Here is an 18,883-nt window from a genome sequence, read left to right on the forward strand (position 1 = left end):
CGTAATGGTGCGTAGTCCGTGCCACATACTCCGTGTGTCGCCCTGGTGGAAGCGGGACTCCACACGTTCCCGGTACCTGCGTTTGGCATCTCTCACCGCGCGCCGTATGAGGCCGCTTTGTAGGCGCTCATATCGCCAGTGGCGAGACCCGCGTTGTAGGAGGCGGTCCTGGCGTTTACTGCAGTGCGGATCGATCTGTCCATCCACGGTTTCTGGTTTGGGAATGTGGTGACTCTCGCAGTGGGGATAATCTCCTCCGCTAGCATATTGACAACTGTCACTACCCGATCCGTACCGGAAACCCGATCGGTACCCCGCATGCGCGAAAGGTTTCTACTTCCGGTCGTAGCGTTTTACGATAGTTATGGGTCAGAGTATCTGTTAAGATGTTAAGAATAACAAGTATATCTTAAAATGTTTGTACTGAAATGCTTCATTATTGCAATGTAGACAAAAACGAAAAATAAAAAGAAAGTTACGGATCAGGACTCTCCGATCCTTACTGCGCATGTGTAAAGTCTGACCGTACAAATCGGGTCTACCCGATCCGTACCGCGCATGTGCAGATGTTTTCTTCTTCTTCTGTTCGTTTAATGGCAGTTTACTCCCCAGTGTACGAGGATACCGCCACCTGCTGACCGAGCGAATAAACCCTATTATAAACTGATTTATCGTCATTACAAACGTGTGTGAGGAGAGGATTGTTGGAATAGTGATGATGATGTGCGCCATCACTGTCAATTGTCAGTAAACACTTCATCTGGCTGATGAATCTACACGTGAGATATTACAAAGTCTGCATTATTAACTCTGTAATTAGGCGCCATTCTTCTTATTTTACGGCGCTGTTGCTCAATCGGGGGACGCTCTCTGTTGAGGAGAAAAGCATGAATTTCTTTGTATACGGATTATCCATTGTTTAAATGTCCCGGGCAGTCGAAAAGAAGGCAGAGCTGTTTTTTTTTTTTTTTTTTAATGCACATATTACAATCTCTCGTTGGGAGACAACATTTGTGCAACAACATCTTGAAAAGGTTGAATAAGAAATCAAACGAAAAAAAACAAAACAAACAAAAAAACAAAACAAAACAAAACAAAACACATATATACATATACATAAATATATGAAGGCCATTTTTATGACATATAACAGTTTCCTTTCTGCGAACACTTTAACATACATGTGGCTTACTTAGTACACCAAAAACACAATCATTAAAAGGATAGAGATTGAGTCCCATTGTCGCATATCAAAGCAGCCTCTTTACATGAATCCCTCAGTAATTCTAAAGATGACAAAAAAGATTTTAATTCAATTTTCAATACAGTTAGGGAAGGTCTTTTACTTTTCCATTTGCATTTGTGTATGTGGTATTTGCCCATAATTATCACCACCTTGTGTAGCATGGACAGTTCCTTAGATGGATCACCATTATTAAATAAAACTTGTGTTAGAGTCAGTGGGGTCATCCCATCTATTCTTATACTCAACAAGTCTACTAGATCTTGCCAAAAGTCAGTTGTTACTGAGCAGGAAAAAAACAAATGATCAATACTTTCCGCATTTTGTGAACAAAATCCACATGGCTCTACCTCAAACCCAAACCTTTTTTTAAGCATTTCAGCTGCTGGGTAATATCCATTAATTATTTTAAATTGCATTTCTTTGACTTTGGGGGGGATAGGCCATTTTAAAAAGTGCGTATATTTGTTCGTTATTTTAACATTACTCCCTTTTTAGTTTTGTGTTACTGTTAAAGTCGTGAAATAATTTGTTTTTAAATATCTTGTTCATGGTTTTATTATTACAGTTTTTATCCATCAAAGGAATCTGGTTTAGATGTAAAGAAGGTAGACTAATTTGTGCCTTAGAGTAATACAAATAACCTTGAATCAAACTCAACAGAGGTAAGGGGATTGCCTTACAAACCTTGTCATATTCTCTAAGGGAACACTGAATGTTAAACTTCGCATTAAAAACACCCACTGAGAGAAACTGACCCCTTTCATCAAGTAAGTCTGTTATAAAGATTATGTTTTTTTCAAACCACTCTTTAATAAACAATGACTTCTTATTAATTGTAATTGTTCTGTTATTCCACAAGGTGGAGCAATGTGGTGAAAAGTTATGGGCAAACACCATCTTCCAATAAGACAAGACCTGCTTATGATATTCTGACAGTTTCACAGGCAACTTCAATATATCAAAATCACATTTCAGGAGAAAATCCAACCCTCCCACCTTTTTGAAAATATTTTTTGGGATATGGAACCATATGGAGTCAGGTTTCAAGAGGAAGGCTTTTATCCAGTTTATTTTAAATACTCCAACCATTGATTGAAAATCAATTGACTTTATACCACCTTTAGCGTAATCTTTGACAAGTTGTGATTTTTTAATGTAATGTGTTTTATTGCGCCAAATGAATTGATAGATTATAGAGTTAATCTTTTTAATGCTTTTCGGGGTAATGTATAGTGAGTATGCTGGATAAACCATCTTTGAGACGCCCTCTGATTTGGATAATAGATTGCGTCCAAAAATTGTAATATCTCTCGTCAACCAATGATTTAGTGTTTTGGACATGCCATCAATTTTGTCTTTTAGGTTTTTTGATTCTCTAGTGTTGATGTCTTTGTCTAAATAGATGCCTAGATACTTAACTTCATTTTTCACTGGAATCGTCCTCATGCTATTTTCCAAACAATCATAAAGTGGCAAAAGTTCACACTTCTTTAGGTTCAGACACAAGCCTGAAGCTTTAGAAAAAATTGAAATGACATTCAATGCTTTCTCGAGTATTGATTTATCCTTTAAAAATATTACTGTGTCATCTGCAAACTGACTTATTTTCAGTTCAATATCAAAAATGTTTATTCCTTCGATGTCTGAATGGTTCACAATGAGGTAAGCCATTAATTGAGTGCAAAGAATAAATAATTTTGGAGAAATTGGGCAACCCTGTCGAATTCCACAGAATATGTCTATCCTAGATGTTATGCCTGGATTGAGCGAAACATAACTATAAATTTGCTTGTAGAACAGTTTGATCACTTTGCAAAATTTGTTTCCAAATCCAAAAAGTTCTAAAGATCTAAATAAAAAATTATGGTCTATTGAATCAAATGCCTTAAAAAAGTCAATAAATAGTATTAAACTTTCTGAATTAATAAAGGATCGATAGTCAATCATATCTAATATTAATCTTATGTTATTATGAATCTGCCTTCCTTTAATAAACGCTGATTGGCACTCATCAATCAATTTGGTTAAGACGCTTTTAAGCCTATTTGCATATACTAAGGCTAATAATTTGTAGTCGTTACATAAAAGTGTTATGGGTCTCCAATTGTCTAGCATTTGTAAATCTTTGTTTGGTTTGGGTAATAAGGTTATTAATCCTGCTTTCATTGTTGGGGATAGTTCTTCATTTTTTAAACAATCCAAAAAGCCATTAAATAACAAATCTTTAATGTCTTGCCAAAAGGTTTTATAAAATTCAATCGTTAAACCATCAATTCCAGGCGATTTTCCATTTTCCATTTGTTTTAGAGCTGTATCTAATTCGGATATTTTCAAATCTTCTTCTAACCATGTTTTATCATCCTCTTCCAATTTTTTAACCTGATCTTAATCATATCAAAAACATATCTGCATTTTCTTTTTCAGTTCTTGATTTATACAGATTACTATAGAACATGTTAATTTCCTCACTTATTTTGTTTGGTTCCTCAATTATAGTACCATCCTTACTCAATTTAGTTATTTTTTTCTTTGTTTGTCTACGCTTCTCTAGACTATAGAAATAAGATGAATTTTTTTCTCCATGCTCAATCCACTTGGCTCTAGACCTTACATATGCTCCTTTTAGCTTTAATCAAGTACTTATTTTGTCTAGCTTATTTTGTAAAGTTTGTAAGCGTTCTGACTCTTCCGCAGTCATACAGGGTTTACCACATAATAAATGAATTTGTTCAATTAGATTTTTCTGTTCACATACGCGTAGGGCAGACACTTTCTTTCCCGTTTCTATAGCTAATTGTTTCACATTATATTTAAACCATTCCCATTTACTGACATTAGTCATGCCCATATTGTTAATTTCTGATTTAAGTTCTTTAACTTGTTTACAGAAGTCTTCGTTTTGTAATAAACTATTGTTAAATTTCCATATGTTGTCAGATCTTTGTTGTTTACGTAGAGATAATAAGAGACTTATCAGACAATGATCAGTAAGTGGGGTTGACTGGGTCTCACATTTCGTAACATATGATGATACTGTTTGGGAGACAAGCCAATAATCTAATCTTGAACATACGTTTTTATTTGATGGACTAAACCAAGTATATTTCTTCGTATTTGGGTTTGTCATCCTCCAATAATCGATCATATTGGTTGTCGTACAAAAGTCACAAATAATGCTATCGTGTTCTGGTTGATTTCCTCTTTGTGGTTGTCTGTCAAGCCATGAGTTAGGAGCCAGGTTAAAATCGCCTCCAGTTATCACCTGGGTAGAACCATATGTAGTACTCCACTTTGCAATTAATTTACTTAAGTTAGACATCATATTTCTATTTAGCGACCTGTTATTGTATCCATACACGTTAATAAGAATAATTTTCTGTTCACAGACTTCTACCAACACCATGATCCAATGCCCCATTCCGTCGCTTTTATGATCAATAACTCTCCCTGCAAATTTGTTGAATAAGATCATAACTCCTGCTGAGTGAGTAGTACCATGTGAATAAAGAATACTATCTCCCCATTGATGTTTCCAAAATGTTTCCTCTTCCTTACCAGAATGTGTTTCTTGTAAAAACAAAATGTTTGCCTTAATTTCCTTGCAGAATAAAAACATGGCCTTACGTTTGACATTGTTTTTTTAAGCCTCGAACATTTAAGGAACTTAATAGAACAGCCATCTATAAGATAAAGAAAAAACAAAAACAAAAACGCAAGAACAAAATACAAAACAAGAACAGTAACGGCTTCCTTGGCACTTACTAGAAGAAAAAAAAAAGTGCTTGAAGCGGGAATAAGCCTAGTGTCCTACCTATGTAATCATAACAGTACTCCGACCCTATCACAGTACTACCCCTTTATATATGCGGCAATTTTAGCTCTGGATAGCCCACGTTTAACTACGGCTTTGCTTTTTGACCCTCTCCTATTTTTTATTTGTGTATTTTTAACAGATATGTATATATAAACATATATATACACACATACATATCCACATTTTATGGTTAACTTGTAGTGACTTCAAGTGCATCTCACAGATCGATCCTTTTACCGTCTATTATTGCATAACCCTCCTTTAGGAATGCTCTTTTGCCGTTGTTTCGAGCTTCCTGCACCTTGGGCCACAGCTTGATCCGAGCTTCACGGTCTTCTTTGGAGAAGTCTTCTTTAAATTTTATGTTCAGTTCTTTGCAGACCCTGGCCTCTTTGGATTTCCTCCATACTTCATCCCTTGCCGTCCTCATGCTGAACTGTATGATGATTGGTCTTGGCACCTTGTTGCTCACTGCATTGTCTTTCTTCCCCAGTCGGTGTACTGTATCAACCATGAGCTGCAGTTTTTCCACTGATACAGGAACCACTCTTGTTAGAATGCCGATCACTGTTTCACGTGTATTCTCGTTGTCCTTCTCTGTCAGACCCAAAATTCTGAGGTCCCATCTTCTGCGGTAACGTGCACTCTCCCGACAGCTCTCCTTTAATTCTTTGTTTTCCTTCATCAGCGACTCCACCTTCGTCGTCAGCTTGTCAATTTCCTCTCTGTTTTTTTGGGTCGCCTGTGTATTTACTTCAATGCGTTGTTCGAAGGCTTCCAACTTCTTTTCAAGCGAATCAAACCTTTCCTCGCATCTCTTTGTGAAGCCAAGTAAAACTTCATATACATTCTCGATGCTCACCTGCTTCTCAGTTATTTTGCTTTTCATTTTTTTGGGATTGGGACTTGGTAATGGAGTGTGGTCACCTATGGGTCTTCCGATCTCTTTCTGAAGTTCCATCTCTTCTATATCTTCATCCTCACATGCTTCCCGCATAGCAGCAAGGTTGTAATCATGGTCGGAGAGGCTACCTGTTAGCTTGGGGTTAGCCATTTTTATCACTCTAAGTTTATCTTTGTGTCTGCCTGAAGGTCTGTCAAAGTAACTTCCAGGGGGTTTCGCTTGCGTTCTACTTCCTTTGGAGTAACAGTTTGTCAGTAAAGTATTTTACAGGACATCAAAATCACGTTTCTTAATCAGACCCGCAGATTGTACAACCGCTTATTCCGCCATCTTTCTCTCCCCCTCAGAAGGCAGAGCTGTTGAGAAATGCTAGGAGCTAACTGGGCGCTAACCGCATCATTCAAATATATTGAATGTCGCAAAGAGAGGAAGTGACGTAAGATTTGCGCATGCGGGGTACCGATCGGGTTTCCGGTACGGATCGGGTAGTGACATTGACGAAGCATACTGCTACTTCCGTAAACTCGTTGATGTCGACTGCGCATGCTCTGAACATGTCCCAGTCCACGTCGTTGAGTGCGTCCTGTAGCGTAGCTTCTGATTGGGCAGTCCACCGTTTTACCTCCCTCTTGGTCACGTCTTCCCTCCGTATGCTTTGTTTATACTGGGGAATGAGGAAGATGGCGTTGTGGTCAGACTTCCCAAAAGCCGGGTGTGAGACAGCTTTGTAGCCCTGCTTGTATGGCGTGTAGCAGTGATCCAAAATCCGATCCCCTCTCGTTGGACACGAGACATGCTGGTAAAAGTTTGGCATGACTTGTCTGAGGTTCGCTTTGTTAAAGTCTCCTGCTACAATGAGGGCTGCTCCCGGGTCCTTGTTTTGAAGCGAGCTCAGCACATCATGTAATTCGGACAAAGCCATACCTGTGTCCGCTTGGGGTGGGATGTAGACCGCCGTGGCGATGACTGAGGTGAACTCACGGGGCAGATAGAAAGGGCGGCACTTAATGCTCAGGAACTCCAGATGTGGCGAGCAGCCGCTGGAGAGAGTAGAAATGCTCCTGGCATCACACCACTTTCTGTTTATCATGAAACACACTCCCCCACCTTTGGTTTTGTTCGACTCTGCCGTTCTGTCCGCGCGGAGCACAAAGAATGAATCCGACGGAGTTACGGCCTGGTCCGCCACGGTGGGGGTCAGCCATGTCTCCGTGAAGCACAGAATGTTGCAGTCCCTCATGTCACGTTGGAAGGTGACCCTTGCTCTTAGGGCATCGAGCTTGTTCTCCATGGATTGTACATTGGCCAGTAGGATACTGGGCAGTGGTGCGCGATGCGCCTGCTGTCTCAGTCTGTTCCTAATACCAGCGCGTTTTCCCCGGCGCTTCTTTGTTCTGTGCCTCGGATGAGCGGCCCGTCCTTTGTTGTTCTCCGCGCCGCGTAGAATCTCTGGCGGCCAGGAAGGGTCAGGTTTAAAAGTGTCCAAGATTAGATGTGCAACCTTGGCACCGATGTTTACAAGTGATCCGCTGTCGTATACTATAAGACTAGAGGATTTTGGGATGTAAACCAGAGCAAAAAATAGGTAAAAAACAAAAAAAGTGGATAGTCGGAGCGGAGCGGTCAGGAAGGCGTCTGGACGTGGCCGCGCCATCTTGTAACATGTAACAGGTCTATGTTGTCATTACAGGTGTCTCATAACTGTTAGGAGTGGTCATAAAGCAGGAAGAAATACAGGTAAGAGCCTTGGCAGCACATTGTTTAGCTATCGCCCCCACGATGCTGAATCGTGAAACAGAAAGACCTACTGGAGAGAGAGAGACGGCCAATTGGCGTGAAAGCCCTCCAAGCCACGTCTGCACCCCAGGCAGGCATCACTGTTCCCCTGGGAGTAAACCAGCTGTGACAGATGTTAGCCAGAAAAGTAGGGAAATGCAAAGCTTACAGCAAACACGGAGCTTTGTGCCAGACAGTGGAGGCAATGGAAGATCATGACAGTGGGCTTAGGGTAACATGTTTAACATATGCACTGATGTGATTTATAATTCAATGCAAGATCTTCAAACACAATGCCATTTAATGGAGAAAAAAATCTGTTGCCACTCAGATATTTAAACATCTGAGTGGTGGAATTTAAAAAAAAAAAAAAAAAAAAAAAGGGTCTAGTACAGCCCTGTGATACTGCCCTTAATGCATCTGGTGGCCTCCTCCTTAGTTTCTCATTGTTAAGTGGGTTTGTGGATGTAGGGCAGCCTTTGAGGTCAGACAGGTAGGTCAGTAAGAAACAGGAATAGTTCTGTGCAGCTGCAGGAGTACAAGCTGTTGGTACAATGGATGCTGTCAAGTAGCACAGAAGACTGTAGGAGTAGGATGGTCTGATGCAGGTCTGGGAGGGAACACCAGCCTGCATCTCATCAGGAGCATGCCCAGAAGCACAAGCTCACACTTAAGGGCAACTCAGTATCTTGACAGACTGGAGAAGCTGGGGAGCGCATCACTGATTTTCCAATTGGCAGACGACCCACTACATCTGAGCCAGAAAATGATACAAGGAATAGGGTTGTGACGTGACGACTCCTAGAGTGAGCAGCCAAAAGAAGAATAATTACACCACCAGCCTGAACCGCTGATACAAGTCAGAATTGGCCTGTTCTCTCTCATCAGTTTCCTGTTCTTAGCTGACAAGAGTGGCCCCCTGTGTGACGTTGTCCCGCTGACTGGATATTTTCTCTTCTTACGGACGATTCTCAGTGAGACAGGAAAAATATTAAGGTCAGGCGGTCTAGCACCAACAACCATGCCACAAAGCAGCTTAAAATCACAGTTCTTCCCCATTCTGATGCTCAGTTGGAACTTCAGCAGGCCATCCTGACTATACTTAAATGCATTGAATTGTTGCCATATGATTGGCTGAATAGATAGGTAACAAAAATATGGTATTTGTCCCAGTCTTAAAAGCAATAGAATCAGTGCCTCCTCAGGGTGGTTGCTATAGAAAAAGAATCGTTTTTAATTTTATCTTAGTACGTAAATATCATAATTGAAATACATTAAAAGCAACTGAAACAATATTTTCAACCTGGGTTTAGGTTTCGCTCTGTTATCACCCTGAAAGAGATCTCTCAAAAACTTCTCACATTCCTAGTGTGTTTGAGGCGATGAGCCTTCTTGTACAATATTTAAGACATTTAAAGTAAGCAGACATAAGAGTTCATCTTTAATTTAACCCGTGATGAAAAACAGAGTTTGCCCATTTTTCTATGGAGAATGCTGCATTTTATTCTTCTTCCACATACATAGAACCATATGTGCACTGTAGCCAAAAATGTGCATATTTACAAAAATGAAATCAATATACACAAAAGAATTATAATACAAGAGAAAAGAAATCCTTCAGTAATCCTTACGATAACAACATGGCAAGTACAAACAAAAGTTATTTTTGACACCTTGTGAAGTTTTTGTGCAGAGATTCTTTTCTCACAAGATGAAGTGTTTGTATGTTCCGGGTGTGTAAGGGTGAAACCGCTGCAGCCTTCATTGCGGTACATCTGTAACTTAAACTTCTTAACACTGTTTGTGAGCAAACTTATGATCCGTCATTTTAAATGCAAATTAATTTTCAAAGGGTAAGTTTAAACTGTTTTAGTGTTTGTTTCCATTCAAGGTCAGACAACTGACACGTGTCGGCTGCAGACAGAAACTTTTAACCCAGAGCGGGTCAGTTTGGGAAGTAACGTCACTTTGAAGAGATCATCAGAGCAGCAAATTCAGGTTTTCTTCAGAGATCATTTATAAAGTGCAGCTTTGAGAAAGAACACAGAACTATGAGAGAAGGGACTTTCTGCAAATATCATATGAAAAAGAAAAATCACCAATGAGATTACATAAAACAGTTTATAATGGTCTACCTTTGAAGGGGGAAAGCATCTAAAACTGGGTTTGGGAAGGTAGAGTTGGGAGGGGCTGGTTAAATTAACTAGAAACGTTTTTTGGTAGTTGTTTAAATTCAGCTTGAATATGCACACGTATCGTAACTCGGAGAAACGGCTTGTGAACAACAGCCTCTAAATGTTGGCCACGAGCACGCCTAAGGGTGTTTCTTTGATGTGCTCAGCTGCCAAAACAGAAGCTTTGATGTAATTTCCTGCTTAACTTTTGACCAGCTACTGCTTTTGGGGATTTCTATTCACTGTTTATACTTTCATCCGACTGATCTCATCATGCTTCCTGAAATTCTTGCTGTCTCAATTAAAACGCAATTCCAACAGATGCACTGCAAACGAAAACAAAGTGTTCTTTTAAACTTCCCATGTTAATATTGAACGACTCCGAACTGCACAAACCGATGTTGGGTTTTGTAGCCTGGTACTGCTTGACAGTGGAAAAAGAACAAAAATGCTTTGCTGAAAGTTTCAAAACATGCAAAAACCTGCCAGCGTCACACGTGTCTCAACATAAAGCTGGAGAACAAGCTGAGAGTCTGTATTAAGAAGTCAGCAAAGTTCAGGAGAGGAAACCGGTCGTGCGCTGAGCTGGTGCCACGGTCCAAAAAGAGCGCGCCCAGTGCTGGTCCCACATTCATGGAATCTCTGGACTGTTGTCGAGAAACAAAGAAATGATTACCTAGAGACTTTTCTTGTTTGACGAATGTGGTAACTGTTAATATTTTGGTGACGCAGACACCGGTGCTGTCGATCTTTATCGACCTGAAAGTGAAGGAGAGAAAAAGTAGATCGTCCCAAACGATGGGTTTCAACAGTAGCAGCTAGTTTGACGATCAGTCTCGATGAAAAATAAAAACAATTAAAGAAAAAGTCCTCCAAGCTGGAAGAGATGGTAAAATAAATTATTTTTATATATATCCTTGCGTGTGTATGCACTGCGTGTATATCTGCTGATCGTCTTAACTGAGATAGTTCTTTATCCGAGCAGCAACCCAGAAAGGGCGTTCAGGTCTCTCATGTACGGGTTGTCGCTGAGGATGCGGTCGATCCGCTGCTTCTGGTCGGGGAAGATGTCGTACAGTTTTCTCTTCAGCTCTGACGTCTCCCCCGGCGACCGCTGGGGCGGAGGTGAGGGAGAGGGTGAGGGAGAACGGCGAGGTGGGTGCCATTCTGGGGGCCCAGAGTGGGGCCAGTGCGCAGTGGTGTGGGCCGTCAGGGAGGTGGGGGTCCGCGGGGCAGAGTGAACAGCTTGCACGTAAACTGGCTGCTGCTGTGAGGGAGGCCGGAGGTCCGGGGGTCTGAGAGGCGGAGGCGTGCCCGGAGCTCTCCTGACAGGAAGAGAAAGAGAGGGTGTAAGAAGGAGCAGTGCACAGCACAATAACCAACACTGACCCGACAAGGCCTCAGTATTTCATCACACACCAGCTTTCTTTACGGAGGAAGATGTCAAGGTGAGGTCCGTTCTTTCCCAGAGGGTCATCGGGGATCATGAAGTGGTCCTCCACAAAAGTAAACTGAAGCAATCTGCTGGTCAAAGTGGACAAATTCACAAACTGTAACGTCCAAGCAACTGTTCTTAAACTCTAGTGGGCACTTTCTGAACCCACACTGTGTTGTTTTTTCTGCGGCTTTTACATTCTTACTGTTGACATATTACATGTTCAATTGCTGATTTCGAATAACTACATTTTATTCTTGAAATTTTAACATCACTACAAAAGCTGGAAAGTACTCTGGAGTTAAGATCATCAACGCACCAGGAGATCCAGGCAATGCAGAACAAGACACGCTTTCAGGTTCTTTGCTCAAACCTTCCTAGAAATGACTTAATATTGTTGCTGACAAATTAACAGCATTTTCCATGAAAGTCTACTGATTTGGGTACAAATGTCTGTTTTTCCCCCAATAAAAAAAAAGTTTTAAAAAGAATTAGTCTGTGAAAATTATTTAAAAATGTTAAGAGCTTTGTTGTTTGTTGATGAAGAAATATGCCACACTGAGTCACAGTATGTTTACAGGTATGTGGAAATGAGAAATTTGGTTAGAGTCAGTGATGAGTCTCTCCCTCCAGTACCATGTTTATTAAACCAGTTTGAGATAAAAAAAAAATAAAAACTTTACAGTATGCGAGATTGTTGTCATGGAATTATAAGCTAAGCTAATTTTACCCCTGGTGAAGGCTGAACTAGTCAGCCTGAACAAAGCAGCCTTAAATAAACAGTTTGTGTACGGGGGAACGCCGCTCTCTGTGTAAAGCAGTCACAACCAGGAATTAACCCATGACAGCAGCACCGGATGGCGTCAGACCAACTTGCACAGTGGTTTCCTGTGCAAAGGGGGTCTTTATCTGAGACACTGACCAACAGGGGGCGACACAATCCCACAGTCTCATACATTTAGCCCTTCATATGGGCTCTGGTGGAGCACCGTATGATAGAAGTCATGGAAAATGTTACACAGCTACTTTCAATACAAACACTCTTTGTCATCAGCGATGTATATAAAGTTTCAATATATTTATTCAGTTTGCATTTATTTTATTGTAGCCTTAACTGTAAATATATCGGCATACTAGATGCACTGAGAGTAATTTCTGTATTCATCACCATATAAGTAAGTCTGAGTGGTTTACAACACTCCCTGCAGATACAGCAGAGTATGAATGGTTGATATCAACGGATTTATTTTCCTCAATACTTTTTCAACGGTTCTCCTGCGTGTCAAAAAACATGTGAAGGACACGATGTGGGTGTTCAAAAATCATTTAAAGACATCTCTTAGCCAAATTAAATATGTTGCTTTAACTGATGTAGCAATATGAAATTCTCATTAAGGAGTAATAAAATGCATTATTCACTATTAGTCACCAAAACTGGATCTTTTGATTGGTGACACACTTAAAAATGCTGTACCTGTTTAGTTTCCTGCACACACATGAATTCTCAGGTTCCTTTTCCTATAAAGGACTCGCTGATTGATAGTAAATGTAAATAAAATGGTTTTAAATAGAACTTCAATCTTAACATTGCTCCTGTGTGGACTTTCCAGTGCCATGTTAGGTAATGCAGCACGTAAGTGAATGACTCACTGAGCTGTATACACAACAATCACCTCTCTCTAATGATCCTACGCCAGGTGTCCGAGGTGTCGACGAAATCCCTCAGGTTGTCATTGGTTACAATGATCCCGTCTGTTTTTTCTGCTAGGTGGAGCATGAATCTGACGGGGAGAAAAAAAAAGGACACTCAGGATTTTCCTCGTGTTCAAAAATATTGTATGTGGAGAAGGTGCTGGTCAGTTTTATGATGAATGATCTGGGCTTCAAAACATCATCATAGAATCATCATATATCTGCATATGTATCTTCTAGTCATCTATTAGAAAGATACAGTACAGATGAAGGTCAGCAGGGTGAGTCTGGGAGCGAACACACACAAGGGAACCTTCAACAACTGAGCGATTCAGTTATTCGGTCTTTGTCCATCAGTCTCTGTGCCCTTAGATATGAAGTGTTTTCAGGGTGTACCTGTCATCGTGTGAAGATATCCTCTGGCCACAGACTTCCCTGGAGGGGGTGAAAGAGAGCAGCCTCAGGTCTTCTAGCTGGTTTAGAAAATGTTGCTCTGTAAGAAAACACCGCCAGCTGTGTCAGTAAAAACAATGACGACAAAGTGAACACACACACATGTGTACTAAACAGGTTTGTTTGGTTCCCGTACACAATGACCCGCAAGACAAAAACCCAAACAGCTGCTCCAGAAGTACTGCTGCTGATATGACCTTCAGCTGTGTTAAGTACAGAGTTTCAGCAGAAAAAAATGTTTGTGTTTCTACTACTACTAATAATAATACATTTTATTTAAAAATAGCGCCTTTCAAAGCACCCAAGGACACTGTACAACAGATAAAAACACAAAAACTGGAAATATACACAACAGATGAAAGTTAAGAGCATACAGAGGTTTAAACATAAGCAATTTTAAACAGATGAGTTTTGAGGGTGGACTTAAAAAGAGGGAATGAACTAATATTTCTGAGGTCAGGGGGTAAGGAATTTCAGAGTCGAGGGGCAGAGCAACTAAAAGCCCCGCCCCCCCATTGTAATCAGACAGGAAGTAACAGAGAGAGAAAGAGAAGATGAAGATCTGAGGCACCGGGATGGGAAGTTCATCTGTACTAAATCGGAGAGGTATGGTGGAGAGAGAGAATGAATAGCCTTAAATGTATAGAGGATTATTTTAAAATGGATGCGAAATTTAACCGGGAGCCAGTGAAGCTGCTTCAGGATTGGGGAGATGTGGTGGGTAGAGGAAGTCCTAGTAATAATACGGGCACCAGAATTCAGGACACGTTGCAGCTTGTTAATGGATTTTTGTGTAAGGCCAAATAATAGTGAGTTACAGTAATCAATTCGAGAGATAACAAGAGTATGGACGAGAATGGCAGTGGCATGAGGAGTGAGCAAAGGGCGGAGGCGATTGATACTAAAGCAACCCGTTTGAATAATTGATTTATCACAAGTGAATGAACTGTAAATAAATCAAATACCCACGGGAACAATCACAAGCCTGCTGATGCTTTTTTGTGGCTGTGTCTCCAAGACAACAAAGGACCAAAGGAAAGACAAACAGACACTCCGTTAAAATATTTTAATACACATATGAAGACTGGCCTGTATAGACCTGTCGTACCTGTTGTTAGTCGATCCCTCTTTTGACGCCACTGGGGGACAAAGACTGTGATTTCCCTGTGTCCTCTCTTCCAAAATGTCTCCACTGCTAGTGCTATACCACGGCAGGAGAAGAACCGATGAAGGCCATGACTGCAGAAGTGAGGACGAGAAGAAGGAGGACACAGTTAACTGGAGAAGACAACTCCTAAAAACCCATAAAAACAGAAGTAATGGACAGTAATAAGGCTCAGGGATAAGGCTGTCCACTTGTGAGGAAGTGCCACAAATTAAACTACAGATGCTCCTTGTTCCCTCCACGAGCATTCAAAAAATGGATTGAAAGCACAGAGAGAAATAAGAGTGAACATGTGCACAGGACTAGGATCTAGAGTCAACTAAAGGAACGGGAACCTTGGAAACACTTCAGAACCCCCCCCCCCCAAAAAAATAAGGCAATAAGCACAAACACTGAACACATGTAAACACATTCAACGTGATGTGTGGGCAAAACCCGGGAGTTCGTTAATAAACCAAACAAATACACGATACAGGGCGCAACGTCAGCTGACCCAGATTGTTGTCGATGACGTGCACGACCTCCATATGCGCACGTCAGATAGCTGTAATACAACATCGGTCGCTAGGACGCAGAAAACCACAGAACAACAAAAGCAGCGCACGGCAGCAGACATGAGAAACTCCCTGACAGCAGCAGGAAGTTGGCTTCTCTCGCTGAAATCCACAGACAAAAATCTTATCAGCCACGGAGGTATTTTTAAGTATTTGGCCTTATTGGCACTTTGTTCAGTGGTCTCAGGTTTCTGAGTGAAATCTAATCCTGCGTCATTCATACACCTCAACAATCACCACCTCAGGAGAAACGGCACACACGCCAACGCTGACAGCCCTTCAATGGATTTTTATGTTTGGGGGAAATCTTGTGCACATGGTTATTTTCAGAGGAAATGTTATACACTACTACTGTAAGATTTTAAGGCTTCTGTGACCCCTGTTTGATATACAAAAACAGACCGGCACAAGTTCCCCTTTTCTTCACTAAGAACTGAATGTACAACTAAAACGGCAGCTAATAAACTACGAAACAGGGAAAACTAGACTGGAACTGCAGATTTCTGTTTTGGAAAGCTGATGTTCTTGAGGAAATAATTAAATGCTGCTTTATGAATGAAGCTTCTGTTCATTCTTTTTTTTTCCCCATCATGTGAATTCCGGTTTTGTCTGCCCTGCCTACTTCCCTGTATACGGAGTTACTATGGTGTTCAAAAATCTAGTCTTACATGTGCTGCAGTTAAAGCAGAGATGACCAGCTCACATCCTGGTCAGCTGCTCCACACTCTTCATACAGCGTTTAAAACCTTAGCAGTTCCTTAAAGTGCTTCACACATGGAAAAGTGACACAAGTCTGACCAAAAATAAATAAACAGATAAAATAATGATGCAACAAGCTAAAGGTAGAAAGTGGCAACGACATCCGTCTGTATACACTCTGCCAAAAACCAAGCAGAACTGTTTTTAACATCGACGTGATAATTCATCTTTGACTGTAGAGACTTCACAGAGCGAGTTCCTTAAAACACGAGAACTGTGAAATGGAAACTTTTCACTATGAAATTTGATGTCTACCTGAATTCTTAATGTAATGGTGCCATTATAATATTCTTATTAATATCTCAGTAATATCATTCTTGTAATAACGCTGTGAGAAAGTGCCCCGTATTTCACAACATGGCTCGTCATACTCGGGCGGACGCTCAAAGCTGATAAACCCATCGACTCAGACGTCTTGCAGATGCACAGAGTCGAGGCAGAGAGCGCACACGGACACTGCACAACAAGATAAACTTCAGCTTGTGGTCAGAGCCTAAAGTGCAAAGTCAGGGGGAGTTCCACTCGCCGCTGATAGAGAAAGTGATGAATGAGAACACAGCAGGAAGAGCTTATGCAATCTAAAAATCACCGAGCAAACCTGACAAGGGAACACATTTCAAAACTTTACATAACCCAATAACCTCCTTCAGGATCATTGCCTTCATCCCTGAAACTCAAATTACTGCAGTCATTTAAGGCAGGTGTTATTATTTCAATAAATATACAAGAAAATCTCTTCCTGTGTCTGTACAGGAAAGCGACTGCATTGATTTTGGCTCACTTTGCGTTGTGTAGATACAATAATGATCAAAACTGAGTCACAGTGCTGACTTGTGTGTTTCCTTTAGACATACTTCTGGTAAGGAGGGACGATGAAGTAAGAACATCAAAGGAAGTAGCTGCAAAAATGAGAGGGCAGGAGAGGGTCATCTGGGTGGAAGAGTGCGAGCACAGAGGAAAGACAATAATTTGTGTTACACACATAAAGAATGTCCTATCCAATAATCAGAAAGAAACATACAGATTTTTTACTAGAAAGGGCCTTTCTTCTCAAAAACACCCCCACGGTTTCACCCCCACACATCATCAATATTGTGCCGTTACACGTGCTTTCGCTCCGTCAATCACACACACACACGTGAAATCACTCGCAAATATGATGACTAATAACAGTATGTGACTGCGTGGGCAAGGTTTTGGTGCACCTACACAACAGTTGTAGCTGCGACCTACGCGCTTCAACAGATGGTATTGTGTGACAGAGATGGTGTGACCTTAACTGATGATGATGATGATGATGGGAAGGTGGATAGCTTCGTTAGTAAAAAGGAAAAATGTGGTACGAGTAAATCAGGCGCGGGAAGTGACACCAATCAAAACACATATTATATTTGTCATCAAGCGACTTACAACATCCTGTCCTTACAGCCATGATTAAGAAATGCTCGCTCTGAAAGAAATGACTAACACTCTGCTCTCATCTCTTATTTATAATGGTCAGAGGAGCAGATGGGGATTCAGACAGACAGCCCTGAAAATGCTGCAGCTACAACAAGAAGCATCTGGTAAATCTTCTGATTCCCCGAGTCATGCACAGCTTTGTACTTGATGGTACCTTGTGGATAATCCTGGCATACAAATATGTATATTTGTCTTTTTTTCATATTCAAGCTCATATTCTGCATCATCTAAGCTGAACCAACATGATTACCAAGATGTCAGGAACAAAGTCCATTGGACACATGAGACTAAAGTGGAGATGATGCACAGCACCACGTTTGGAGAAAACCAAAAGCTGCAAATTAGCACAAACACCTAACAGAAACAGCTAAGAAAAGCGGTGGAGGGCTGATAATCAGGTTTGCTTTGCTGCCACAGCACCTGGAAACCTTATTGCACTTGACCATGAACTCCTCTATATACCAAAGTATATAGAGTGAAGCCATCTGGGCAACAGCCAACGCTTTGCTGAAATGTCACGCAACAGGACACTGATCTCAAGCACAGCAGCAAAGCCGAACCAGAAAACGGCTGTTTGTGGGACCTTAAGAGAGCGGTGCATGAAAAAATGAGCACAAACCTGACTGAGCTGAACTGCTGCTAAAGACAACAAGCTACAAACTGCTGAAACGTGTTTGTCACAGGATGGTGAGGCGTCCTGTGAAAAACGGACACGGTGTTTTTTTTTTAAATACCCCGCTTGGAGCTCAGGTGTACGCATCAACACATAAAAAACATCCAATTTGTTAACTAACCTTGGAAAAAAAAGACATTTTATACAACCTATATTTAAACGATGTTAGCTGAAGAGCTTTGTGCCTTTTATAATAACTCTCCGACAGATGAGAGGGATCTGAAACTATAACAGTAGTTTTCTTATATAAAGTTTTTACTGAATGTGAATATCTTACTTGGTATGAAAAGGCCAGACTTTTCAGTATAAATTTCTTTTTACACTCACGCCATAGCCACGTTGCTGCCGTCTATGATGATGTGTCTGAGGTCTGGGCGTCCCGGCTCGTTTGGCAGGTTCAGTTTGTAGGGAGTCCTCAGCGACTGATGGAAACGAGCCAAGCCAGTTACTGGTGGGGCCGGCGGGTCATTTGTGGGAGGCGTCCGTGCTGCTGCCCCGTGGAACCCCGTGTGGCTGATTGTCTGATAGGAAGAGGCTGAGGGTCGGGCGATGGGCTGAGCTGACTGACGAGGACGAGACAAAGAGACCGTGATGTCACTGATGTTATAAATCCACCAGACGCAGCTGTCCGGGCGCGTGCTGCGTTTAAAATAACTGCTCATTCCCAGCTTTGTCGTGTGTGTGAAAAGACAACAGACACTGCACAAAATGCTACCTCAAAGTGCCACCTGTTACACAGAAAACTTCACACACACCATTTTTGACTGAACACTGGGG

At 41.2% G+C, this 18,883-nt stretch overlaps 1 protein-coding gene across 1 annotated transcript in view; it reads right to left on the reverse strand.

Moving 5' to 3' along the window:
• Positions 1–9,217: 9,217 nt before the first annotated feature.
• The window catches only part of n4bp1 (nedd4 binding protein 1), a 28,856-nt gene continuing 19,190 nt past the window's right edge, over positions 9,218–18,883 (reverse strand). The window contains exons 7-12 of the mRNA XM_085411510.1: positions 18,434–18,669; positions 14,603–14,733; positions 13,438–13,534; positions 13,023–13,130; positions 11,334–11,435; positions 9,218–11,239 (exon numbers count right to left, since the gene is read on the reverse strand). Coding sequence (XP_085267636.1) covers positions 10,888–11,239; positions 11,334–11,435; positions 13,023–13,130; positions 13,438–13,534; positions 14,603–14,733; positions 18,434–18,669 — 1,026 coding nt within the window. The 3' untranslated portion in view covers positions 9,218–10,887. The remainder of the gene's footprint in view (positions 11,240–11,333; positions 11,436–13,022; positions 13,131–13,437; positions 13,535–14,602; positions 14,734–18,433; positions 18,670–18,883) is intronic.

The sequence above is a fragment of the Rhamphochromis longiceps genome, linkage group LG7, assembly GCF_057381845.1.
Source record: "Rhamphochromis longiceps isolate RC_006_pf linkage group LG7, R_longiceps_female_GT1.1, whole genome shotgun sequence".
NCBI classification, from domain to species: domain Eukaryota; kingdom Metazoa; phylum Chordata; class Actinopteri; order Cichliformes; family Cichlidae; genus Rhamphochromis; species Rhamphochromis longiceps.